We start from the raw sequence: 27,493 nt of genomic DNA, 5'->3' as shown, positions 1-27,493 counted from the left end.
GCATGGAAAGATCGGCAGTCATATACAAGATTGATTGTATGGACTGCCCATGTAACTATGTTGGGGAGACTGCCAAACGGGTAAAGACCAGGGTCCACGAGCATAAATTGGCAGTAAGAAGGGGGGACCAATACTCCCAGATATGGGCTTACATGGCAGAATTGGGCCATAGATTCAATTTCAGTGAAGTTAGCGTGCTAGCAAGTGACAATACCAAGGGAGGCCGCCTACTTAGGGAGGTGTGGCTCTCTAATAATAGCTCTATTAATCGGCACGTTGACCTGTGTCCAGCATATATGGTGTTAAGATCGTGGAGTGCGACCAACCAGCTGCCCCATTACCGATGACCTAATAACAACCCGGATAATATCAAGGAGAATATGCCAACCCCCCAACTGGCTCGGTGTAGGCCAGATGAGGAAGAGCAATTATGGAGCATCCCTACCACTCTTACAACACCAGCACAGATCCAAAGGAACAGCAGAATGAATCTGGCAGCCTGCCTACGCCTGGAAAGAAGCGAGGCAACCGATCTGGAGAGGAGGAGACGACCCCTCCACTCAGCTGAGACGGCCGGATTGAGGATGTGTGAAGTGCGGAGCGAAGCCAGCGACGGACTCACAGACGCTTTAGAGAACTCCGAAGATGCACACATGGGCACGAACGACGTCAGAAGGGAGAGGAGAGTGAAAGAGAAGCATGGCGGCACTCGAGAAGATCGTAATTCCACTACCTCCCCCAGACCGAGCCTCCGAATTATAACGCGTACGAAAGGAACACAGGAGGCTCAGGAAAGGGGGAGGAGGAGTAAGACGACTGAATGTAATCACAGCCAGGGGACCGCCCCCCCAGTAGACAAACAATCCATCAACCTGTCCCAGATCACCAGCATATCGCAGCCAACTCAGAACGACTTACAGGATTGCCCAGATGACAGTTGGATGGGAGGAGAAAGTACTAAAGTTAAAAGAGAAGGCTATCGCAAAAAGAACAGCCGAGCGGATGATGATTGGGAAAGGAAGAGGAAGTGTACATTACCACTCAAACCTGATGGGGAGGATGGGTTGAAGAACAGAGATAATTTGAACGGTAGGGGAGTTATCCCACCCATCCCAGAATCGAAAGAAAGGAGGAGAGACGACAACACACACGTAACTAAGAAGAATAGGAAGAAGCAAACCAATCAAGTGCAGTTGAATCAATTAGGCCCGGTGACGAGATCGAGGAGCCGGGCGCAGACTCTGACTTGCCTATAAAAAACTCTCACACTTTCTGGCGCTCTAGCCCTGATGATGCCGGCAGGGACGGTGAAAGCTTGGCGCTTTTTAATTAAACTTTTATAGTTTTACTACCCTGGTGTTCATTTTATTTTTGATATGAATACTCCCAGGGTTCATATTTTTAGCATTATTAACCTTATATATATATATATATATATATATATATATATATATATATATATATATAGAGAGAGAGAGAGAGAGAGAGAGAGAGAGAGAGAGAGAGAGAGAGAGCATGCAGCAATCCCTCTCTTATTATTTTTTAATGAAACAGAGAATACAATAATAGAAATAAAAATGGAGGCTGTTTGAAAAGAAGGTTCTTGTGTATTTAGTTGCCAGAAACTTCAGTGACACAGCATGTTTCTGGGATGGCTGACAAAATGGAGTTGGGATAGATGGGCTTTTATACATTCTTTGGGATTTTGTGTTTGGAGTTGTTCCTGTTCCTGTGCAATGTACTTCAACCTGAGGTGAGTGTGCCCTTTTGTTATTCTAATGGTGGTAGGTTAATCCTATTATGTCCTAAAGGTTATGTTCCTGTCCTTGGAGTCTTCTCTGGGGCTGTGGCAGAAGGCATTTTGCTTATGAATACAACTATCAAATCTGCATTTCTACAGAGCTGGCCTACTCAGTTTCTGTCTGGGGGAGACTGGGCTGTTTCTTCCTCCCCTAAGATTTTCTATTATTCCTTTGGGGAAATATAATATTCTGCCTTTTCTAGTATCCCCCAAAATATTTCTTTCTTGGGGGGGTATGCCAGTGTGGCATTTTTTAAATGACAGATTGAAACTTTGCTAGGGTGCATATTTGTTAAGAACCTTCTAAGATTTATGGTATGGCATATAATGTACTGATAACCATTGGACCAGCATAGCCAGTTTAGGCCATAATCTTTCAACTTCAGTTTTCAGATCTTGGTATTTTGTGATCTTCTCCAATTCTTTGTTTTCTTTTTTTCTTCTTTTATTTCTTCTTATTATTATGTGAGGCTACTGTGCAGTTAGATTCACAGTCTAAGACTTTTGGAAACTTAGTAATTCAAGTCCTAGCCAAGAGATGGGCTGGGCTGAAAGAGAGTGACTGATCCAAAGTCACCCTGCCAATTTATATGCTAAAATGAAATTAGAACTCACAGTCTTCTAGATCACACCTTTACTACTACATTAAACTGTCTCTAATAGGCTATTATGGTACTCTTAAGTTTTTACTGTTTTCTTTGTAATACTGTATGATTTTATTAGAAAACAAAATCCAAAAGAATTTGAAACTGATCCACATATCAGTTTAAACCAAGAAATGTAATAGCCAGTTTACATACATAAAGTGTAAAAGATATAGTAAAGTCAGTCATTGTTGACAGAAACATCAGCCAACTGCATTTTATTCAATAAACCAAGATGATAGAATTCATGACTATGTAATACAGGCTTCAATTTTTTTGCTTGATATACAGTAATGTCCCCCCCCCTTAAATTCTATCCAGTAGGATTTTGAGTTTTCTAAAGACAATTAAGCAACAGAATCAAACCAAACTCTTCAGCTAATAGAGAAAAAAAATTCACAGAAAATTTCCTTAGCTAGGATGTACAGCTTAGCTATATTCATAGTCATATAATCTGACATAAGTGGTCATAAGCAATCTCAAAACATGGTTTATGATCAAAATTCCAAGGCTTTCCTACCTTTGAAGCTTCAAGAGCACAGTTTAGGACACATTGGCCCAACTGGCTCTGCTTGCTCATATGACGAATCATTTCCCATGCATACCTAGTGCCATTTGCCTTTGTTTCCTTGTTGGGGCAAAAGAGGAAATGAGACAAAAAAGAGACTGCTAATGAAACACAATGAGAAAGTATCATGTGAGTCAGTGGGTGTCACAAAACAATCACACAGCTCCAGAGGGAAAACAGCAAAAAGATTCAACTAATACTAGCAAGAATAACAACTTATCCTGCAAGGACCAATTCGAAAGTTCAGAACTCCAGATGGTGTCAAAGTCCTATAACAATTCATAATGAATAACGCAATATCTTCACTGATACCAAGTTTGCAGCCTTATTGCAATGAGTGTGGAATTAGGTTACAGAAAAGAACCACTGTTGAATTTCAGGGTTTAGGGATTGTGGTACAGACAACAAATGCTCTAACTGTTGTGGTTCCGGCTAATGAAACATTCCAAAGAACTTCCAGGCATTTATTTTCTAAAAGTCTTTTATTGTTACAAAATGTCGGCACAGGCACAACGGAGGGATGCTAGGATCTAAGTTCTCTTCCTCTGAGCAGTTAAATTATCAGCATGTTCCCTCCCTAAATTAGCCGTCATATCTCACATTATCCAATTAGTGTGAAGGTCAAATGTTTTCTTCCTCTTTCTTTCCCCAGCTTTACCCCCAACGCCCCTTCTGCTCTTTGTTAACCCCATATTTACCAGACAATTCTGCATATTGTCAAAAGCAAGAATATACAATATTTGCAGCGTTGACACTAACATTTATATTGCAACTCTGACTGGCATCTTCAGAAGTTGAAGGTGGCTATGACTGGCATCTTCACAGGCAAGTTGGTCAGCCCAGGTCAATCTAACTTAATTGCCTGTGATTACTTTCCCAACACAGCCCAACAGTTACTCAGTTGTGAATGCCAACACCAACGTAGATTACACAATGTTAAAAAAGGTATATGTGTACGTTGGTCCTGATTTCTTAGTAAATACATTAAGGTGTGGCCTTTCTATTGCTTTGATCTTCTTTCTGATAGAGTCTTTATTTTAGTGGGATAAAGTGGCAAGAAGGAGACAAGCAAGAGGGAGAAAGCAGAACTATTTAATTCATTTTTTGCATCCGTCTTTACACAAAGGGAAAAACAGCCCAATCTATCAAAAACAGTATCGTAAAAAAAACAGATTAGAAACACAAGTTAAGATAGGCAAGAAAATGTAAGTGAGCAGCTGTCCAGCCTAAATGAGTTTAAATCACCAGGACCAGATGGATTATACCCCAAGGTTCTCAAGGAATTGGCAGATGTGATCTCAGAACCACTGAACTATATCTTTCAAAGATCCTGGACCACTGGGGAACTACCAGAGGACTGGAAAAGAGCTGATATAGTTCCCATCTTCAAAAAAGGAAAAAAAATGGATCCAGAAAACTACAGACCTATCAGCCTGACCTCAATAGCTGGGAAGATGCTGGAAAAGATAATCAAACAACGAATCAGCGAACACCTAGAGGCAAACAAAGTCATTACCAAAAGCCAACATGGGTTTGTCAAAAACAGATCATGCCAGACAAATCTTATTGCATTCTTTTACCAAGTGACAAAATTAGTGGACCAGAGGAATGCTGTGGATATAATTTACTTGGACTTCAGTAAGGCATTTGATAAAGTAGATCACAACCTACTACTTGATAAGATAGAAAAATGTGGGTTAGACAGCATCACCACCAGATGGATTCATAGCTAGCTGACTGACTGTACTCAGCATGTGGTTCTCAATGGAACTGCATCTACATGGAGGAAAGTGTGTAGTGGGGTTTCCCAGGGCTCTGTCCTGGGCCCAATGATCTTCAACATCTTCATGAATGATTTGGATGAGGGGATAGAAGGAGAAATTTGCAGATGACACCAAGGAATAGCCAACACTCCAGAAGACAGGCTTAAAATACAGAAGGATCTTGACAGACTCGAACACTGGGCACTATCTAACAAAATGAAATTCAATGGTGAAAAAAGTAAGGTTCTACATTTAGGCAAGAAGAAACAAATGTACAGGTATAGTATAATAGTAACTGTGAGAGGGATTTCAGAGTCCTAGTGGACAATCACTTAAATATGAGCCAGCAGTATGCTGCAGCTGCCAAAAAAGCCAACACAGTGCTAGGCTGCATTAACAGAGGGATAGAAGCAAGATCATGTGAAGTATTAATACCACTTTACAATTCCTTGGTAAGGCCACACTTGGAATACTGCATCCAGTTTTGGTCATGATTTTAAAAAAGATGTTGAGACTCTAGAAAGAGTACAGAGAAGAGCAACAAAGATGATTAGGGGACTGGAGGCTAAAACATATAAGGAACTGCTGCTGGAATTGGATATGTCTAGTTTAATGAAAAGAAGGATTAGGGGTGACATTATAGCAGTGTTCCAATATCTCAGGGGCTGCCACAAAGAAGAGGGAGTCAAGCTATTCTCCAAAGTGCCTGAAGGCAGGACAAGAAGCAATGGATGGAAACTAACCAAAGAGAGAAGCAACCTAGAACTAAGGAGAAACTTCCTGACAGTTAGAACAATTAACTAGTGGAATAACCTGTCTCCAGAAGCTGTGAATGGTCCAACACTGGAAGTTTTTAAGAAGAGATTGGACAGCCATTTGTTTGAAATGGTATAGGGTTTCCTGCCTAAGCAGGGGGTTGGACTAGATGACCTCCAAGATCTCTTCCAACTTTGTAGTAGTAGTAGTAGTAGTAGTTATTATTATTATTATTATTATTATTATTATTATTATTATTATTATTATTATTGCACAGTCAGCCAGATGTTCAGACTGGATTTGGCATTTTTGTCTACCTATCGAGTCCTTACAAAGGACCTGGGATAGGCAGATGTGGATGTTTGATGGTATTACAGATATCATCGTAGGATGGAAGCAGTTCCTAGTGAGGCCGCCTTTTGCAATTGACTAATGGCAAATTTGTCAATGCCAATGGTGTTCAGTTGTTTTGGGATTGCACCCAAGGCGCCTCTTACTATTGGTACTATCCTTGCTTGCCTTTGCCACAGTCTTTCTATTTCTATTTGTAGGTCTTATATTTTGTTGTCTTCTCCAGTTCTTTCTCGTCTATTCTGCTGTCTCCAGGCACTGCCACATTCACTGTCCAGACTTTTTTGTCTTTTTTATCGACAATTGTTAAGTCTGGGGTGTTATGTTGCAGGTGCTTGTCTGTTTGAATTCTGAAGTTCCAGAGCAGTTTAATTTTATCACTTTCTATGATTTTCTCTATTTTATGATCCCACCAGTTCTTGCTTACAGGCAAATGATATTTCTTGCAGATCTTCCAATGCACCATTGTTGCTACTTTGACATGCTGCTGCTTGTAGTCAGTCTGTGCGATCTTCTTGCAACAGCTTACCAGGTAATACACTGTTTCTTCAGCTTCTTTGCATAGGTGGCACTTACTGTCTGTTGCTGTCTTCTCAATTTTGACTTTATATGCATTTGTCCTTAAGGCTTGGTCTTGTGCAGCCAGAATTATTCCCTCGGTCTCTTTCTTCAATTTTCCTGCTCTTAGCCATTGCCAGGTCTTGTTATTATCTGCTTTCCCAGCTATTTTTTTTAATGTACTGGCCATGTAGTGCTTTGTCTTCCCATGCCTCTGTTCTGTTCTTCATTTGGTCTTTCTTGTAGTCCAGTTTGGCCTCTCCAGTAGTCACTAAGCCTTCCTGATATACTAATTTCAGTGCATCTTCATCATTGTCCTTCAGATATTCTTCCAAAGCCATTTTTTCTTCTTCAACCATCTGATGTATTTGCAGCATTCCACGCCCACCTATTTATCTTGGTAGATAGAGTCTGTCAAAGTCACTGCATGGATGAAGGGAATGATTCATTGTTATTATTTTTCTGGTCTTCCTATCCATTGCTTTTAGTTCTGCTTGAGTCCAGTCCACTATTCCAGCTGTGTATCTAATGACTGGAATTGCCCAGATATTGATTGCCTTCATGGTATTTCCTCCATTGAGTTTGGACTTTAAGATCTTCTTCACTCTCTTGATGTATTTACCTCTAATCTTGTGCTTGATGTTAGCTTGAAGGATACCCAAGTATTTATATTATTATTGTTGTTTTTATTTATTTATTTATTTGGTAGGATGAAATATTCATGTGTTCTTCTTTCATAATATTTGGAAATGACCATTGTTACTCCCTGTGGCAAAGAATTTCACCACAGAGATATTAATTGTAAAATACTAATGATATGTTTGAAGGATGGACATTTTCTTCCTAACCATAACTACTGCATATGGATTTTAGAAGTTCCATGAAAGGGAACCAGCAGAGGTTAATTTGTAGAGAAATAACTAATCTGAGAATGATCTCCTGATATTGTAGTAGTTCAGCCAATAGTAATGAACATCCTTGTTAGCCTCAGACTTGGAAACCTTAATTTCATAAGTTATTGAGCTTCCAGTAATAGTAGCTCCTCCTTATCAATCTGACACATTCACACATTTCACATTCAAGTTTAGAAATAAGTTCAAATACCTATCACACATATTTGAAATCCTGTCAGCTTTGCTAACAATTATGGTACCCACAGAAAAATACTCATATTTTTATATTCCATTGCAGAAAATTGTGATTGGCTACAAAGAGTCAGTATTCCTTCCCATTTACTCCAGTTTTGATCTATGCTTAGTTCTGCACTCTGAATAAAATAGCATTCTATTTTATCTAATTCTTTTGTGCAGCACTAATTATGTTAATTACTTTTCCGAAGGCTACATCTTGTACTAACAGCCAGGATAGTTTGGTATGACATGAAGAATTGCTCTTTCTCTCTACCACTGATTCTGTAATCAGCATGTAGCCACAGAACAGAAGTTGTGCTATAAGTAACCCAGAAATTAGACTACCATCTAGATTTCTCAGGTTGTGTTCTACAAATATTTTCTAGATCCCAATACATAGTTTTACATTATGTTTAATGTATTAGGACATCATGATGGGGCAGGGTATGTTCCTAATATCTAATCATTAACCTCCAGGTTTATGCAATATCCAGGGATATATCTGAGATTCTGCTTGCCTCATCAAATCCTACAAATTCTTTTCTATGTAGAGCACATGGCTTAAATGGCCAAATAATATATTACCTTGGTCATGTAAAATCTAGAAGCATAGCACTTCCATAATATAGAAGAAGAAAACAACTTACTATCTTTCCTGGACCAGCAGAGACCACAATGGCAAACTAGAAACACAAGTGTAGAGAAAAACCACCTATACTAAACAAGTGCTGTATACCAAAATAACAACCCAACCTCCCACAAGAGAAGGTGTATAAGGATTTTATTTAGATGAACTCAAACTCACTGTAGCAACCTAGAACAGCAGAAAAAGGAAGTAGAATATCCATACAACATACTCCAAAGTATCCACAAAACTTTATAAGAAATGTCTGACCACTCAACCCAATGCAGCACAACCAACACAAACCCTAAAAAGCATTACGCTGCTATATATCAAGAATATCACCAATTTCACCAAACCATCCACAGACTGATACAACCACATGAAAACCGCATAGCACACAAGCCAACTAAAGTCCTTCAAAACATACTAAGTAAACCAGCAGCCCCAGAAGAAAGTTAACCCATACTAAATAAACCCAGCAGCCCCAGAAGAAAAAACAGGAGTCAACTATATCATATAATGTAATGCAACAACCATTATGTAGGACCAGCAGGCAGAAGACTGGCAGGAAGCATCCCTGAGCACCAACTAGCAGTCTGAAAACATGATGAAAATTCTTTAATTTTACAACATATGGGCAGAATTAACCATAGTTTCAGGTGGGAAAATGTGACTTATCCTAGACCAAGCCAAGTCCAAAAACACTAGGAAACACTAGAACCCGCACTCTGAGAAATACACTGTACGTCATCAATAAGTTCAATCACATTTCTCACATTAAATCAGGTATTTTATAAAAATGTATAGCATGCAGCAGTCACCAGACAGTATATGTTAATTCTTAATTCTTTTAATCAAAGAACAAGCACAGACAAGCTTGTTTGGGACCAGAGTAAAGGGAGTGACCTCTCCACTCATTTCCATAGACAAATGCTTTTCAGCATGCTGAATTTTGTTATTATTCCCTTTGTAGAAATGCCAATGCAGAGCAGGGGATATTAGCAGTGTTCTGGATGACAGAATTTAGACCACGTATGTGGTGGTCATTATCAGGATTCAGCTCCCTGTGTGTTCATAGTAAAATAAAAGCGAAACAAGAGCAGGTACCCACCACTTACCACAGGCTTAGTCATAATTTGAGTGGCACTCTCTCCATTAATGAATAGGTAGAAAATTTTCTTATAAGGCTGAAATTAGAGATTTTTCCTATAGTGACAATTTGAGCTTTGTATCTGCTGATCTTCTTGGCTATAGTTGCCATTATATACACGGCAATGTGAAATCACCTCTGCGGTTCTTTAGCTTTTATTGGCCTTCATATGCATCAAGTTCTTCCCTAGAACCTAGGATACCAGAATGTATTGTGTAGTATACATGATGTGCAGATGAAAGCAGTGTGGCATTGTGTAATTGACAGCTGGAAACATTGCCAATGCTCAGATTTATTGTGTCCTTCAAGATTTTTGGGAATGGCACCCAGTTTATGCCATAATCTTTCAACTTCAATTTTCAATTCTTGATACTATGTGATCTTATCCAACTCTTTTTGTTTTTCAATTCTAATTCTTCTTATATGGGGTTAATCTATAGTTACAACGACTGTCAAAAACTGGTAATTATGTTTAATGATAAATCTTTTTGTGTTCACAGTGTGTACTCTAAAACTGTCCAAAGTATTGAAGTTGGAGTGACTGGTTTATATCTTGTTGCATTTTCATTTTCCTGCTTTTTGAAGATAGGAATAATAGTACATCTCCTCCAGTCATCTGCAGTTCACTGGGATTCCTTGGAGCATGGTGGCTCTCATGATTAGGAGGCTGGATTGGAGGTTAGCAAGCCACATTCCAGGAATTTGAAAAGAACCCCCAACTGGACATCCCCTGGTGATCTCTTCCCCTAATCCTTTCAATCTGGAAGCACCTCAATGCTTCTGACACAAGTGTGATTTGACCAGGATTTCTCAAACATAATTCATAAGAGTGTGAAATTTAGTCTCATGTTGGAGATTTTGTTGTCCCCAAAACTGGGTCTTAGCTTGGTGTTGAAGCCAATTGAGCACCAAACACAAGATGTGGAACCAAAAAAGACTTTTATTTTGGTACCAAGATGAAAGTAGCCCTGGCTTTAAAAGCTACCAAGGCCCCAATTACAGTTTTATAGCAGTTTTTATAATCAAAGGTGATTCACATACACCCATTTGCCCTCCCAATACACCCCTTTGCCCTCCCCCTAATAATACATGCATAATACATAATATTGATTGGTTACCTGGATTGCAGCCCCCTAAAGCTTTCTCACTTGCTATGCAAAATAGCTAAATGTCATGCCACTTCTAGTTTTCTGTGCCAGCTATGCGGTTTTGGGTTTCTTGTAAGTGATCTATTCATGTACTAACATCCTGGCTAAGTTGTTTCTGACAGATGAACTTGTGAGTCTGTCTCACTTCATTGCTCCTGTAGCCCCCCTCCCTTACTCCCCCACTCAACTCCTCCCAGCCCTTCTTGTAATGCTATCAAGTATGTCGTTAGGAAGCTTGTACTGCAAAGAAAAAGGTGGGTAATTGTCCAAGAGTAAATGTTTCTCTCACAATTCATCTTCCTCACTCTCATGTCCGTCACACCCACATCTGGGTCCTATCTCCACATAGGATCCTTCTTATGATCCCCAGGGCCTCATCTCCAAGTATAATTTTTTCATCTGACCCTTCATTTAAACACATTGAATTAAACAGATACTCTTCCCCATCTCAATCTTGCCTCTTCATTTTTTTTTGAAGAAAAGTGCCTCCGAAAAAACATGTACTACATATACAAATATATTATCCACACACACATATATATTATTTACAGATATTATTGTTGTTATATCACTGTTTATCATTGTTACATGTCTCAAAGCGTTGCCTAATAGCCTGCAATATACTTCCTGGGATTTTCTGATGTTTGTCCCGTAAAGCCTCCATTGCCCTTTGAGTCTGTTGGAAAGGTGGAGTGGGATGGCATGGGATGGGATGAGGAAAAAAAAAGGTGATATAATTAAATTTATGTTTCAGGTATTATAGGGAGAACATTTCAGAACTAAAGGATATTGACTCTTCTATAGAACAGAAACATATTTAAACATATATGTAAAATTCCAAAGAGTTATGGCAAAGATTTTTTTTTTCTATTCCTACTGATGCCATACTGTACATAATCAGATAAAGCACATTTTTCCATTGGGTTAAACTATATGGTACATTAAAATAGATGGTGTAGAACTACCTCTCTGCCTACATTCAGTAGTATAATTAAAAAAACAGAATAGAAGTTGGATGCCTTTTATTTAATTTGCTCCTAACTGTGGATTGTTGAATAAACCACTATTGTCTGGATTGAGCTTTTACTTGAAAAGCATGAACCTCAGTTTAAATGCTATAATATCTGATTTCTCAGAACGTGCAAATCCCAAAGTAAACTGGAGTATGGCTTTGTAGGCTGTGTGACCCTAGGTTTTTGAAGTTAACTGTCCCTCTTGCATATTATGTCCAACCCATTTTTCCTCTAAGGAGAAAATGCTCCATTCTATTGGTCATAGAAATAAAGAGTCACAAAATATAGAAAGGTACTCTAAGTGGCATAAAAAAAGCTATAAATGTGACTGAGTTGAATCACTTTGTCATTCAACAATTTGTGGCCTCGTATCATTAATGTAGTGATATTTACCAGCATTACAGACTGACCAGGAGATATCTGGAAGTTTTGACTGGTACTTAGATTTGTGAAGGACTGGAAGGATAAGAGTTGAATCCAAGGAAGACAAATTTATTATTATATTGAAACCATCTGATTATATGAAATTTCTATCTACTGATCTTGACGTGATTGCGGTCACCCAGAAAAAGTTGGTATGCAATTTGGGGTATTCCTGGACTCATAGCTTCTGCTCAAACAGGAGATTGAAGTTGTGCCCTAAACAGTCTACAAAAGCTGTACCTATTCTTGGACTAGGTGTTCAGACAGTAACTCCTGCCTTTGTTATTTCTCAAAATGTTTTCATGTATTCTATGTGAAGCTGCTACCAAGAAGTTGGAGTTGTTTGCAACTAAAGTTCTTAGGGCTTTAGTATGATACTTATTTGATTGATGTTTTCAATTAAACTTACAGTTAGCCATGTTGAGTAATTTAAATAAGTGATATTTAAACACTAATGGATGAATATAAGGATGGAGGGATAGATGGATGGCCAATAGTCTTACACTGACAGTTATGTACCAAACACTCAACTATACTTATGTAAATCTAGGTAATGTATTTAAATAACCTTTACAATCTGTTACTATAGAGTTATAATTTCATGAACAAAGTGTTAATCTGAATGTATATTTTTCCCTTACAATAGAATACACTTACTTTTTCAGCTAATTTTTCAGGAGTTATATCTGGATCATACGGAATTGGTTTTCCAATATGGCTTATAAGTTTAACTGGAAACATTCCATATAATGGAAAGGGGAGCCATCGGGTTCGCTCATATAACCATCTCATTGGTCCTGTGTACAAGATTTAGAAAATCTCAGAAACAATTTTAGCAAAGTGCAAAGTTTCATATTAGTCTTTGTTAGAGACTATATTCAAAAACTAGCAATTTTTAGTAGTGGTATCAGAAGTTACTAATGTAAAGGTTTTCCAGTTGAAAGAGAAGAGAATAAGCTATCATATTTGGACCTTACAATTTGCAAAATTTAGCTTAGATTTTACAAAGATTTGAAAATTAGAGTTTAGAAAAGCAGGCTAATCCAGACATGTAAACATACACACAGATCCCAGAAGACTGATAAATGGCAGACAGACAGACAGAATTTCCAGACTAAGCCCAATGCATTTACAGTATATTCTGTAATTTCTGGGTCAGCCCTGTGTCCATATAATCCCATGATTTTATGTCAATTATAGAAAATGTATTGAATCAGGTTTTCCAGCAAAGCTCTGAAATTCTGTAGAATTCAAGAGTTAGATATTTTCATATATTTCATATTCATATATCTATATATTCATTCAGCATTTTGATGAAAGATGAAAAGAGATTAGACAGTCTTTTATCATTTGTTGTTCTTTAAATGAACTTCATAAAAAGTATTAAATGTACATACTCCCAAACTGAACTACATCAATTATATTTTTTAAATATTTATAGCCCAGGTTTAGTTATTGCTGCTTGAGCTACAGTATCATTGAAATTACCTGTAAAAATGGCAGGAAAAGATGCAGATGCATAGATTTATAGCCTTAAAAGTAATAACATTCCTGAGAATACATAAAGTTTTACTTACTTATATTTCCATATGTTACATATCCTTCTCTAATATTTTGTGTAAATATAGGGATGATTGGCTAGAAGAAATAAAAAAAAAATAATGAGACTGTTTTAGTCACTGTACATGAAAGAAATGAAATGTATTGTTTGGACATAAAATAGATCTTTGAGAACCTAATGTGGGTAATATATGTTGCTAAGGTCATTGCATCTTTTGACTTCCTATCAGATATTTTCTTCTGAGATTTTAATCACTGCAACAGTTGCATTATCCTACTAAATGTAGTTTGAACTCAGCTTCTAACATGCTGAACTATCCTTCATTCTTTCTTTAGTGCTGAATTTTCATGCATCTAATCTCAGTCCGCATCCTTGGGCAAATGCTGGGTTTTGCTGTTCAATGTAGGAGAGGGATCATCGTGGATCAACTTTCCAACTGTCACTTCCTCTTTCATAGTTCATTCTAGGAAAGTGACATAAAAGTGTGAACCATCTTTTATTTAAGATTTTGGTGGGGAATAGGTTATTCCTTCATGGAGGAGAAGTAAATCGGAGTATACTGCATATTTCATCTACAAATCTATATCAGATGGCAAATTGAGGCTACAAAGATTCTCCAGAAACAGGAGACATCATGAGATGCCAACTTGCACTCCTGATAGCTGTTTCTCATGAATAGACTGCAAGGACTGAAGTTTTTGTGGTTGGCTTATGAGTTGAGCGGCTGGGCTTTGAGAGAATACAGTCAGGATTACTACCGTAATTTTTCATATATGGATGGAAAGTTCACACAAGCCTTATTTCTTTTTTTAAAAAAATATTTTATTAATTTTCTATTTTTACAATCAAGTGCTTAATAGGCAACCTGTTGACTGAGTCCATTAGTAATTCCGTGGTACATATAAGCTTGTTCAAACTAAACCCAATATTACATCCTCCAATACATCCTCTCTTCTTCTGGTAATAGACATTTTCCCATACTAAGCAAATACAATTTTTATTTTTGTTAGTAAATATACAGTTGAATATCAACATTTGTTATAATTTTCTAATAATAACAATGATATCATTTTAGAATATCTTTTCTAACCAAAACATATCTTAATTGCATTTGCACTCAATATCCATTTATTCAATCCATATCATACTTTCTCTTTTTTCAATTTTAATTTCCCATCCTTGTTCAAAATACCCTAATCATATATAAGTTCTGAACAATTATATTTGGTTAATCAAAAGCTTCCCTTATTCAAACTTCTTAGCATATTCTTATTTTCCTTTTCACACCAAGATATGATATTCTGATTACAAATCCTATCTATCTAGTTATAATAGTATTTCTATTTCTAGCAATCTATTCTTAACCATATTCAAACATCTAATTAGTAATATAATCCCCACTAATAGGTCAAAGCTTCTGTTTTCTTCAATATTATTCTAGCTTTCTTCCTTTGCCAGCTAACTTTCCAGGTCAGTGCATTTGGATTATCAAATAATTCTTCCTCTATTTTTGTGTACATTATTTGGAACAAGAGAAACAATTTAAAGTATTTTTGGAAGAACCAGCCCATTGATATTCATTAAACAGTCTCTCCTTCTCCAGTTCCCCACAATTCTGTTAACAGTTCTATCTTCCATTCCAATGGCTTTCCTTCCTTATCCTCCAGTGTGTTCTGAAATCTTGGTTGGTAGAATGTCTTTTCCTTTTCCAATATTATTATTGTGTCTTCTAAGTCTTCATTTGTCTGAGTTTGGCCATTAGTTCCTTCCTTTAGATCCTCCATATTTGTGTCAGCATTCTCTGATTTTACTTCTATTTTCTGGGTTGCTAGTTCCTTCTCTGTAGTTATTTTCTGAGTTTGCAGTTTTAAATTAGGAAATTGTTCTTTTATCTCCTTTGTGTTATTTTTAATCTCATCACAAGCTAAAGTAATTGTTTCTTGTATTAATTTCAACATGGAGAGAATTTCTTTCTGTGATTCATCAGTATTTTCTTGGTGGTATGTCAAACTGAAGCTTCTGGAGACAGATGTTAAGGATGGTTTTTTTACCATTTAGAGCTAAATATGGAACATCCATTTTATTTTTTGTAAGTGTCCTTTATAGAAATATATTTAAGAGTTTAGAAAATTTCAGTTAATTGTCATTAGAGCTTCAGATTATCCAACCAACTAGCCATTCTTAAACCTCCCCTAAGCAGTTATAAGTAAAATTCAATATTTTCTGTCCAATGAGAAATATATCCTTTCTGTCCAGGGAGAAGAAAGGACCTTTAAAGGTTGTTTATCAATCAAGATTTAAAAACAAAAATGTTCCATCATATCAGGCAATAGTGTGTTTCTTCTACAGGAAAATAGTTCCACAATACAGTTCTGAAAGACAGTCTTTGTGTTCATATTTCAGACAGGCCAATTTTGGAGTAGTTTATCATCTCTGCCAAACAGATAAGCAGTCCCCAAGTCTGTTCCTTTTTCTCAACTGTAATCTTCAGAAATGAAAGCTTTTTTCTTTTTTTAAAAAAGTCTTAATTTTATATATATATATATATATATATATATATATATATATATATATATATATATATATATGCTGGAAAATTTGCATAAAAATACGACTCCTGGGCATGTCTGTGGTACAAATAAAATACGAACACCAGGAGAGTATAAATATAAATATAAAAATATACTTTACTAAAAGCTGCCAAGCTTTCGTTTGGAAACTCCAAACATCATCAGGGCTAAGGAGCCAGTAGACAATGATGACTTAAATGGGTTTTGCCGGCATCTGCAGCCGGCTCATGGACCGCGTCACCGGTCCCGGCCGATTAATTAGTGTTCCAGATGTTTCTTTATTACTCTCCTTATGCTTCCTTCTATGGTTCTTCCGGATCGTTCCTTCCACTATCTCATTACTGGCATTCATCTCCTCCACCACCCCTTTATCCTTATTTCCTTCCATAGTACTGACCCTCCTCCCCTTTTTGTTTTCATTTTCCACCCTGGGGGCATCTGTTTCTCCTCTCTCAGTGTTACAAGCTTCCCTGGGCTCACCGATGCTCCCCCCCACACACGCTTTTCTCAATTCCTGCTCCACACCCTTTCTTCTCACTCTTCCACTGTCATGAGTAACTTTCATACGGGTGTTGCATATGTCTTACCATCTATTTCACCTTCCAGGGTACCATCTTCGAACAAGTTAAAGGGACACCTATGGGCTCCCCCATTTCTAGCACTATAGCGGAAATAGTACTCCAACAGCTAGAACACAGGGCTATGGCCTTATACCAACCCAAATTTTGGGTTCGGTATGTGGATGACACGTTTGCGGTTGTTAAAAAACAACATGTAGCTACCTTTATGAGAGTACTTAACTTGATCCGCTCCGACATCCAGTTTACAGTGGAGGAAGAAAAACAAGGTCACCTAGCCTTCCTGGACGTGTCAATATACCGCCAGTTGGATGGGACGTTACTTACAGGGGTGTTTCGTAAACCCACCCACACGGACAGAATACTCCACTATAGGAGCAACCACCCCATATCTCATAAAGCTAGCTGCATTAAAGCATTGTTTAAGCGCGTGGACTCCCACTGCAGCACTGAGGAGTTTAAAAAGAAAGAAAGGCAATACCTTTTCTGGATTTGTCAACGTAATGGGTATCCTTTGAGGTTTATCAGACAGTATGGTCTTACACCCCAGTCCCGGAACAACCAAAAGAGAGAGGAACCATTATTACAAAGAATGCGTGTTTCCTTGCCATATATTAATAATGTCTCGGAAGCAACAGCCAGACTGCTGGCCCCCCATGGAATAAAAGTGGCCCACAGACCCAATCAAACATTACGGTCCAAAGTCGTTCACCCCAAGGACCCACTCCCTGCCATGGATAGATCAGCAGTAATCTATAAAATCAATTGCAAGAACTGCGATGGCAATTATGTGGGTGAAACAGCTAAGCGTTTAAGATCTCACTTGCATGAACATCAATTAGCTATAAGAAGGGGCGAGCAGCATTCTCAATTGTGGATGCATATGGCACAACATGGCCACCAGTTTGACTTTGTGAACGTTCACGTTATGTCTGAGGATGCCACTAAGGGAGGCCAGCTATTGAAAGAGGCGTGGTATTCCAACAAAGATGCGGTTAATTGTCACATTGACTTACATCCAGCGCAACAAGCATTGAGGAAATGGGATTTTAAACACCATGCCAATCGTTATAAGCGGTCTGAGCAATGCTTGTACAGCTGTAAACGTGACGAGATACATGGCCCCCATCCTGAACAGATAGATGGAGCTTTGGCCAACCCTCCACACTCCAGGGGCACCCCCGTTTCGCCCGATCAACACCAATACCGCTCTAATGAACGTCTGAGGAGGCTACCTCTGTCAAACACACGTAATCATTCACCGATGGAAGACCTCCCCCTTCCCCAATATCACCATGATAGATCCCCACCCCCAGAACTTAACAACAACTGTGGAAAGTGTGGAAGATCTAGCATGAAAAGTCTGCAGCCTGATGCTGTGGGTAGGGGGGAGAAGAAGAACGAAAGCACGGCTCGATTGCCTAGGCATACGGTGAAAGGGAGAGACACGGAGTTCTGCCTGGACTCCCTGCAGACAAGGAATACCCCCAGTAACAATATAGCCCCCCCCCCGGGACGAACACTTTGAAGTTCCTCCAAAGACGAGCACAGGAGAGGAGAGTGAGAATGCGGGGAATCAGAATACAGAGACCTGGAGACCTGGTGTCCGCCTGAATACCGTTCCTATCAGCAATGGGGAAGAGCATGTGATAGGGAGGAGGGGGGATGATGAATTGAGAGACGGAGTAAGCACCCGATCACGCAGCAAACAAATGGAACGGTGGAGAACTGTCGACACAAAGATTGCCAGGACGGAGGAGGAGGGCACAGACCCCCAAATATGCAACACCCATATGAAAGTTACTCATGACAGTGGAAGAGTGAGAAGAAAGGGTGTGGAGCAGGGATTGAGAAAAGCGTGTGTGTGGGGGAGCATCGGTGAGCCCAGGGAAGCTTGTAACACTGAGAGAGGAGAAGCAGATGCCCCCAGGGTGGAAAATGAAAACAAAAAGGGGAGGAGAGTCAGTACTATGGAAGGAAATAGGATAAAGGGGTGGTGGAGGAGATGAATGCCAGTAATGAGATAGTGGAAGGAACGATCCGGAAGAACCATAGAAGGAAGCATAAGGAGAGTAATAAAGAAACATCTGGAACACTAATTAATCGGCCGGGACTGGTGACGCGGTCCATGAGCCGGCTGCAGATGCCGGCAAAACCCATTTAAGTCATCATTGTCTACTGGCTCCTTAGCCTTGATGATATTTGGAGTTTCCAAAAGAAAGCTTGGCAGCTTTTAGTAAAGTATATTTTCATATTTATACTCTCCTGGTGTTCGTATTTTATTTGTACCATATATATATATATATATATATATATATATATATATATATATATATATATATATATATATATATATTTGTCCTTAATTACGCTAAAAATACGAATCCCAGGTATACTCATGTTCAAGAAGATAATCGAACACCAGGATAAAATACAAACAAAACTGTTTTAATATACTTAGTTTTCGTCGGCTAACTGCCAATATCGTCAGAGTAAAATGCCGGTGTTTTGGGAGTTTGCTTATAAAGCTGGCTGTTTTTGTGCTCTGCTCATGGAGTGAGTTACTGGTCTGCCCGCCCCAATTGGCTGTATTGTTTCTAGCTGTCCCGCATCAGTCTGTGTGTTCTTAAACTCAGGGGTTATTTCCTTCCTTATGGTTGCTCTCCTTGTCTGCCTGGTTTGTGTCTGAGTGCCTGTTGCTATGGGTTGGTTCCCTAACACTTCCTGTCCTATGGTCACCCCTCCTTTTGGCTGTGCCCTGGCCCCCTCCTTAGTTCTTTCAGAAGATGCACTGGGGATTCCTTCCTTTCGGCAGTTGTAGTTCTTTGTCACATGGGCCAGCCGTTCCGATCCTGCAAGGCTGGCATTCGTTGCCTTCGTCACAAGTTGTTACATTGTTCCTCCCACTCTCTTAATGCCTGATAAGCAGGCAGTAGGTCTATGTGATGATTGATCAAGTGCCCGTCGGATAACCAGGCCTCCTTAAGTAAGTTTTGCTGCAGCATTTTAATACAAGAGTGAAGATTGACAATACAGATAAAATTATTCTTAAAGAAATTTTCTGTTAAAATTTTGCATAAGAGAAAAGAGTATTTTGAATGACAGATTTAAAAAGAACCCGTTTTAATGGAACAAATTGAATGGCATGGACTTTTGCTTTCAGATAGCAGTGTTTTCAATCTGTTCAGAAGGCAAGGGAGTTTCTAGAAAAATAAAGAGGAATTGAAGGAGATTCAAATGGAGGCATCAAAACAGACTACGCAAATACTCCAACAGGTGTGAGAGGAAATTGAAAGAGATGATATTGAATGGAATACTACAGATACCAATTTTTCTAAATTTTTGGCTTGATGATAGATTATAAATGCTTAATGTGAAATATAAATAGAACAAATGCTCCTCAAAAGAAAACAATCACTATTAATAAAATAAAATAAAGAATTAAAATTAAAAAAATAAAAAAGAGTTAAAGAATATATGGAAATAAGGACATAAATAAAGAGCCAGTCTGGTGACTTTCGGCCAGTCACTCTCTCTCAGCCCAACTCACTTCACAGAGCAGTTGTTGTGCAAAATAAAATAAAAGAAAAAAAATAGGAGGATGAAAGAGTATTAGAAATGTTCAGCTAATTCAATTATTTATAAAAATAATCAATGTAGGATTAAATGTAAAAATGCTTTATAAAAAGTTATTTTTAGCAAGAATAAAAAATAAAAAAAGTAATGGAGGTTTTTGTGTATAAATTTCTAATTAAAATTAAAACTTTATATTGAGTGATGAGTATGATAGATTTGGGGGTGGAAGTCCATTTGCGTGGGACAAAGACTTTCAACAGAATTTATGATACAAACAATGAGAAAATATTGACATATGGAGAGATCAATGTCTTTCTCTTCTAAAAATTGTTGTTAATTAAGGGGTTAGAATAGAGTAATTTCACACAATTGAACAGAACATCTGAGAAGAATATTAAAATCACTCAAGGCAAATTGCCAACAGTTTTCTTTGATTTGATGGAGAACTTAAGTCTGATTGATATAAGGAGGCAGAAAAAACTGGCAATTCAAAAGAGTATATTTATTTTTCTGAGAGATATAGATTCTTCTCAGGAATATACATGATTTGAATTTTTTCAAAGAACTTGGCTGAAAGGATTTCTAAAGTCACAATATAATATGAACTTAAAAAGAAGAGTCAGTAGAGAATACAACCTATTTTGGAAAAACCAAACAGGAAAGAAAGAAGATTCCAGAGAAGATAAGTATTCCTCAACAAATTAAGCCTCTACAACAGTGGTTCTCAACCTGTGGGTCGGGACCCCATTTGGGGTCGAACGACCATGGTCGTTCATTTCAACGCAGTCTGCCATTTTTCCCCCTTTTCCTTAGCTGTGCTACTCCCTTTTATTCTATTGGCTTTTGAAAGCCAATAGAATAGACTCTCTTGAATAGAGTCTAATTCTATTGGCTTTCAAAGCCAATTGAATTGTCCAGGCTTTGCCTCTGCCCTGCTGAGCCTGCCAAAAGTCCCAATCTGCAAACGGTGCTGCACCAGTTGAGTAGTCCTCGACTTACGACTGGTTGAGTAGTCCTCGACTTACGACCAGTTGGGGGTCGCGGCATTAAAAAGGTTGAGAACCACTGCTCTACAATGACAATTATCTATGGTAGCAGTGAAAATGAAGTGTGTAGATGAACTAGGGATATAGCTAGCATGTGAATTACAAAAAGAAAAAGAAGGGAAAATAATATTGCAATTAGAAGAGGGAGACACTGCATGAATGGAAAATGTCATCAAAGAAAACAAATTCCATAAATATTATATGAATGTGACAGCTTTCTAGAGATAATAGAAGAATGAATAAAGAAACCAAATTTATGGACCATTACAGAGGACATATTTGCCATTTCCTGACCTGTCAAATATGATTGGTTGTTGCATCTGCCTTCCTGTACATTTGCAGATAGGCAAATAAATAAATAAATAAATAAATAAATGCTATAGAACTGAAACATGGAATTTAGAAATACATATTGCAATTAACAGCAACACTAGGAAAACTAGGCTCACCACTTTTGCATCTATAGCTATATGAGCAAATCCTTTCCTGTTTCCCCATATCATCTTGTAGCGGTTATTTCCATAGTTCTGCTCTCGCAGTCCTCCTGGTGCAACCATCAGCTGGTGTCCTTGTTTCAGAATGTTTACGCTCTTTTCTCTTGTAGGATGAACAGCGTAATTGAATAAGCGGCACATATTTAATCCTGCAAAAGCAGACCTATGAAATCATTCTGTTCTTCCTTGTAAAAGAAAACCAAATACAGATATTTCCACCATGATAATTCATTTAAGTCTTTGAAGAAGAAAAAGTGGACTTCCCAAATCAGTGAATCAATATCTTTTGAAAATAATTAGAACTAAACTTACAGTATTTTTATAGTATTTTTTAACCTGGTAGACGAAAAACAGTATGATCCATTACAGAATAGAAGGGTTTCCTGGTAAGTCTAAAAATCCTATGGATAAGAAAATAGTGGTCCATTGGTATGGGTCCATGGTAATAAACAAGGATCGCTGGTTCTTTTGGTAGATTTTCTAGTCCAGAAACCTCATAACCTGTTAATGGTAGAACAATGAAATGGCTTCAATATTGTTTCACAAGGTTCTCCTCTAGAAAAAAAATAAGATCATATAGAAAAATAACTATTTTCTTAGCTTTCTTAGCTTACTTGTGAAGCTTAATACTTTAAATCATATGTCATTCCTCAAACAACATGCTGTCACATCAATCAATCAATCAATAAATCAATCAGAATCTTTTGAGATTTGAGTGTTAATACCTTTCTGATCCTGCATATTCTTTCTAATTTGTTATGAAGTCACTTAGATTCGTACCAATTAAAATGACATAAGAGCTTATTTTTTTAAAATATCTCAACATTATCATAGGATATTTGGGGCATTTTAAAACATTTTTAAAAGACAATCTTGGTATTCTGCTTACTTTTTCCAGAACTATTAACAGACATGTAAAACATATGATGTCTATATTGTGACATGCCAAAACCATGGAAATGATGGCTTGGTATAAAATGTAAAGCCACCAGCTTTGAACAGTTACTAAGCAGACTGAAACGTTAGGACTTTACAGGTAATCCTTCACCTTGAATCAGACTTGGGCCCAATTTCAGTTGTTGAGTGAAGCAGTTGTTAAGCAAACACCATGTCACCCCTTTGCTCCATGATGACAATCCTAACTCTCCCAGTCGTGGTCATTAAGTGACTACAGAGGTTGTTAACTGGAGGAGAGCCTGGGCTTCCTGGGAATGATGGGGTGGGATAGGGCAGAGGCTTCCCATTACACCCAGGCGTCCTGGTCTTGATCCCCATCCCACGGGGAGAACAGTGGTGCATACTGTTGTGTCCTGGGCCTGAAATGTTGCAAATGGTCCCGGGTAACCTAAAAGCTGCCCGGGACCAGACTGGTTGGCGCCGGTCTTGTGCACACAATCAAGGTGCAAAAAAGGGGGTTTGTGATTGGATGGTTTGGGAGACTATAAAAGGCCTGCACGCCTGTTTGTTTGCTGAGTGGTACAATGGAACAAATAAAGAAAGAACTTGGTTAACAACTCGTGCTTTGCTTCAATGCCGCGAACCCCAATATGTAAAACATACTATGGTTTTCCAAGATTTGAGGTCCATTCCTACAGCATGCTGAAGGATTTCCTGTCTTGGGAACATTCATTAAGCAATATTTGCCTTTTGATGTTTTGTAACATTAGACATGAAAAATATTTATTTTTATTTTTCTTTAGGAAGGTGTAGGGTTTCCTGCCCGAGCAGGGGGTTGGACTAGATGACCTCCAAGGTCCCTTCCAACTTTACTACTATTATTATTATTATATACATGCCTAGATATTTCTGGTAATCTATGGTTATATATAAAGTTTGTCTTTTTGACTTTTAAAAATATGCCTGCAACCACTCTGCTGAGTTATGGATTAAGACAACTCCTTCATACAGTTTCCAAGCCACACAAATAAGGGAGTTTCTTCACTAGTTGCTGAAGCATTTTTACAAAAATGAATTATATATAAATTGACACTCAGTCTTCCATTCACATTCTCCAAGATGCACATGACTGCTGGTCATGGTTGGCAGAAGAATGATGTTAAAGAAGGAATAAAGTCATACTTACTGTGCAGTATCCTTGCATGCCACTCAGCTGCCAGTGCCAAAAATTGCTTTGGCTTGTCCCATTCTTGGCTATTTATATCTTCTGGCAGATTGCCAATTTTTTTCCATACGACAAGTATTGCATTGTAGACATATAACAGAAACAAAAAACACACAAGGGGATAATATAATATTATCAGAATCCCTATCAAAGTTAAGGGATATAACATAAAGCCTGCATATTCTTTCAAAGTGCAACTTGACCAGATGACAAATTCATTTCCTAAGGTATAATATATATTTTCCACAGTCATGTCTGAAATCAGACTATATAAGGAGAATCCATTCACAAATAAAGTATTTCTTCCTGGAAAAGAAAAATAAACATATAAATATACTTTATTATGAGCTCTGGGAAGAGAGCAGAATATCAGGATGGCAATGCATACATGGTAATAAGACTTTCAAATAGCTTTAGGGAGAAGATTGGGCTGAGATGGTTAAAAAAAGTCAAGCTTAGTACAATCAATCAGATTATTGATCTTTTAATCACACATTATTGGTATGGAGAGGCCTTCTTTTTAACCAACCAAGAAAGAAAAGGTTTAAAAATGACAAGCCAGATGTCTGTTTAGAAGGAAGTCCAGGACTTGTTGCTTATTGTGCATATAGGACAATTCTGGACATCCTGTTTAAAATCAGGCAAACCTTTTCTTCCTTGGTGATGACCATTCTTTTCCTTAAACTTCACAGCCCTTTATTTTTATTAAAAATTTTCATTAAACTAGAAAATACCCAATTCCAGCAGCCGTTCCTTATATGTTTTAGCCTCCAGTCCCCTAATCATCTTTGTTGCTCTTCTCTGTACCTTTTCTAGAGTCTCAACATCTTTTTTACATCGTGGTGACCAAAACTGGATGCAGTATTCCAAGTGTGGCCTTACCAAGGCATTGTAAAGTGGTATTAACACTTCATGTGATCTCTATCCCACTGTTAATACAGCCTAGCACTGTGTTGGCTTTTTTGGCAGCTGCAGCTTACTGCTGGCTCATATTCAAGTGATTGTCCACTAGGACTCCAAAGTCCCTCTCACAGTTACTACTATTGAGCAAGGTACCCCCTATACTATACCTGTACATTTGTTTTTTCTTGCCTAAATGTAGAACTTTACTTTTTTCACCATTGAATTTCATTTTGTTAGATAGCGCCCATTGTTCAAGTCTGTCCAGATCCTCCTGTATCTTAAGCCTGTCTTCTTAAAATTGTTTTAAAAATGAGCATTTGTTATAAACATGATATTCTAAACCTTATGAATTTGGAAGTGGGGGGGGGAGAAATGTGTATGGAGTCATCCAGGAGCAGATGCCCAAACAGCCACATAAGTGTGGAAAAAGGCACCACTCCTTTAATGGATCAATATAAGCAATGGTGGGATTCAGCTGGTTTGCATTGGTTTGGTAGAACTGATAGCTAAATGTTGTTGAATTCAGAGAACTGGCTAAATGCACACTGCTTCTGGAAGTCTGTTCTATACCTCGGAGGCTTGGAGGAGGCCTTCCAGCTTAGAACGGCCCACCTGAAGTGCATGGATGCCACTTCTGGAACTCCATTCTAGGCCTCGGAGGCCCAGGCCTGCATCCCTGCAGAGAACTGGTTGTTCAGGTATTTGAATCTCACCACTGAATATAAGTGCTTCATACTGGCTTTATTTAAGGACTTCCACAACATCACAGACTAATGCACAATAAGATAAAGAATAGCTTGTCTCACAATCTATCAATAGGGAAACTCTGATTTGCTGACACAATGAATATTTCCTCTCTTTGTTTTCTGTAAGCTCAAAGAACTTCTAGCAGAAGACAGATAGAAGTAAAAGAATATTCCATGTACTCTGACAACTGGTATCACTATAGCCTCTCTTCTTGGCTTTGGCTATAAATGAAAGGAAAATAGCAGTAATATTTCAGATTCTTTAGGTATTTGAGGAGCCTCTTCAGAAAGTCAATAAAATCTTGGAATAATATTCAGTTTTCTGCAAAATGATTCTACAGCACTTCATCTGATGAAAATGGATAATTCAACTGAATTTCTTTCAGAATGAAGGTATAATTTATATATTAATATCCCTTCACCAGCCAACCTTTCTGCAATAAAAATATTACTCTCAATTCAGAATCAAAGCATTAATGTAGAAGTCCCAAAGCTTATAAACAACCCACACATTATTGCTTAAAAATAGAAAGGAAGCCTCTCCTTTTACCTGCATGTCACAATCCTTACCTCTTTCAAACAGCTTGCTTGGAAAATCAGTTTTACTTTGATGTAATGTGCTTTTAAATGAATAGATGTTCCATTCTCCTCCCTCAGAGGGTGGAGTGAGAACAAACTCAATTCAAATAAATCATGACCTTGAATTAACCATCTTTTTAGCTAATGCCAACTGACACTCATTTTTAACTGAAGAACAAACAGTTTAAGAAATGAGAATTAAGTCTGCTCTAACTGTTTAATCATCCTCAGGTGACTCTTTGTTTTGTATTCTCCTGAGGCTGACATTCCACTTGGTTCAGCAGGAGCAGCTTCATCTGTGTCTGTCCTGGACCATGATACCTTTTGGAGTCTATAATCTGATCCAATCTAATCCAATGCAGGGAGAGCATGTGTGACTTCCATCCACAAAGGAATATCATCTGATGGGACCCAGGATAAGAGTATTTTGCATTGTGGCATCTGCCCTTTGGAATTTCATCTCCCTGAAGACTGGAGCAGACTTCTCCAGAACATATGAGGGACCATATGTGTCTCTGGTTCGGCTATGATTGCATAGGCGTTCTTATATGTCAGCATATTTTAACATTTTCCACTTGAATGTGTCTTTCTTTCCCCCACTTCCCAGCAGGAAGTCAGAATCAATCGGTATGCAGGGTGGTCTCCTCTGCAAAACATGCACTTGGGATTTGGGAGGTATTTGCATTGGTTTGTCTGCAGCTCTTTGCAAGTTCTGCTTATCCATCAGGCCCTTTTCGGCATAGGTATGTGGCAATGGCTACTGGCAATTGCACTACTCTAAATCAGTCTAGCGTCAGATTGGGTCCAATTCTGTGGCCTACCAGGAGGTCCTGAAGACATGGTTTTGCCACTTAGCCTGGGCTTTGCAAAAGTGTATATGGAAGTTGCAAAGTGGCTGCATTGGTAGAGAAATTGAGTGCACCATGCCAAAATTATGTGGATTTAAAAGAAATGTGTTGTTTTAAAATGATTTTTGTTGTAATGCTTGTGGTGATTGTTGTTATATGTTTTTTTTTAAATTTTCTATGCCACTGAAAGTTATATAGGTGATATGGACAGCTAAATAAGCTTAGCAAATCAATCAATCAATAAATAAAGAAAAGGAAAAAGAACCTTGGTAGCATAAATAGGAAGACCCTCCACTGAAGCCCTTTTATCCGTAAAAAGGGAAAGAGCTGGAGACAATAGCTGACTGGCATGTAATGGAGCAACATGTTTGACTGGAAGAAATAGCTACAGTTCTGTACAGCTGCTGTCTTGTTTTATTGTGCAGATCTCCTAGCTGATCTATTCCTTTACCAACTCATTTTGACAGTACCACTGTTGAACTCCAGACAGATTGAGATAGCAAGCAGCACAAGTAGATCGGTTACTTCACTGTGCAGGTA

The 27,493-nt window shown here is 38.1% G+C and overlaps 2 protein-coding genes across 3 annotated transcripts in view; one reads left to right on the top strand and one right to left on the bottom strand.

Annotated features, from left to right (window-relative positions):
• The window catches only part of LOC120311663 (transmembrane protein 68-like), an 80,970-nt gene that overhangs the window by 46,895 nt on the left and 6,582 nt on the right, over positions 1 to 27,493 (top strand). The window lies entirely within an intron of this gene.
• Positions 10,267 to 27,493, bottom strand: part of LOC120311670 (transmembrane protein 68-like) — a 37,142-nt gene continuing 19,915 nt past the window's right edge. Inside the window, exons 2-7 of one of the 2 annotated variants that reach the window (XM_039351430.1) lie at positions 23,839 to 24,183; positions 22,092 to 22,256; positions 21,711 to 21,904; positions 13,508 to 13,568; positions 12,588 to 12,727; positions 10,267 to 11,170 (exon numbers count right to left, since the gene is read on the bottom strand). In XM_039351430.1, coding sequence (XP_039207364.1) covers positions 11,063 to 11,170; positions 12,588 to 12,727; positions 13,508 to 13,568; positions 21,711 to 21,904; positions 22,092 to 22,256; positions 23,839 to 24,130 — 960 coding nt within the window. In that variant the 5' untranslated portion in view covers positions 24,131 to 24,183 and the 3' untranslated portion in view covers positions 10,267 to 11,062. Of the gene's footprint in view, positions 11,171 to 12,587; positions 12,728 to 13,507; positions 13,569 to 21,710; positions 21,905 to 22,091; positions 22,257 to 23,838; positions 24,684 to 27,493 lie in introns of those variants that run through there. The other variant, XM_039351431.1, reaches the window with a different exon arrangement.

The sequence above is a fragment of the Crotalus tigris genome, unplaced genomic scaffold (genome assembly GCF_016545835.1).
Source record: "Crotalus tigris isolate CLP2741 ecotype Arizona unplaced genomic scaffold, ASM1654583v1 scf7180000018371.15429387391:27106975, whole genome shotgun sequence".
NCBI lineage: Eukaryota > Metazoa > Chordata > Lepidosauria > Squamata > Viperidae > Crotalus > Crotalus tigris.
The sequence above is the reverse complement of the archived record's forward strand: the minus strand, read 5'-3'. Positions and strand labels throughout refer to the sequence as shown.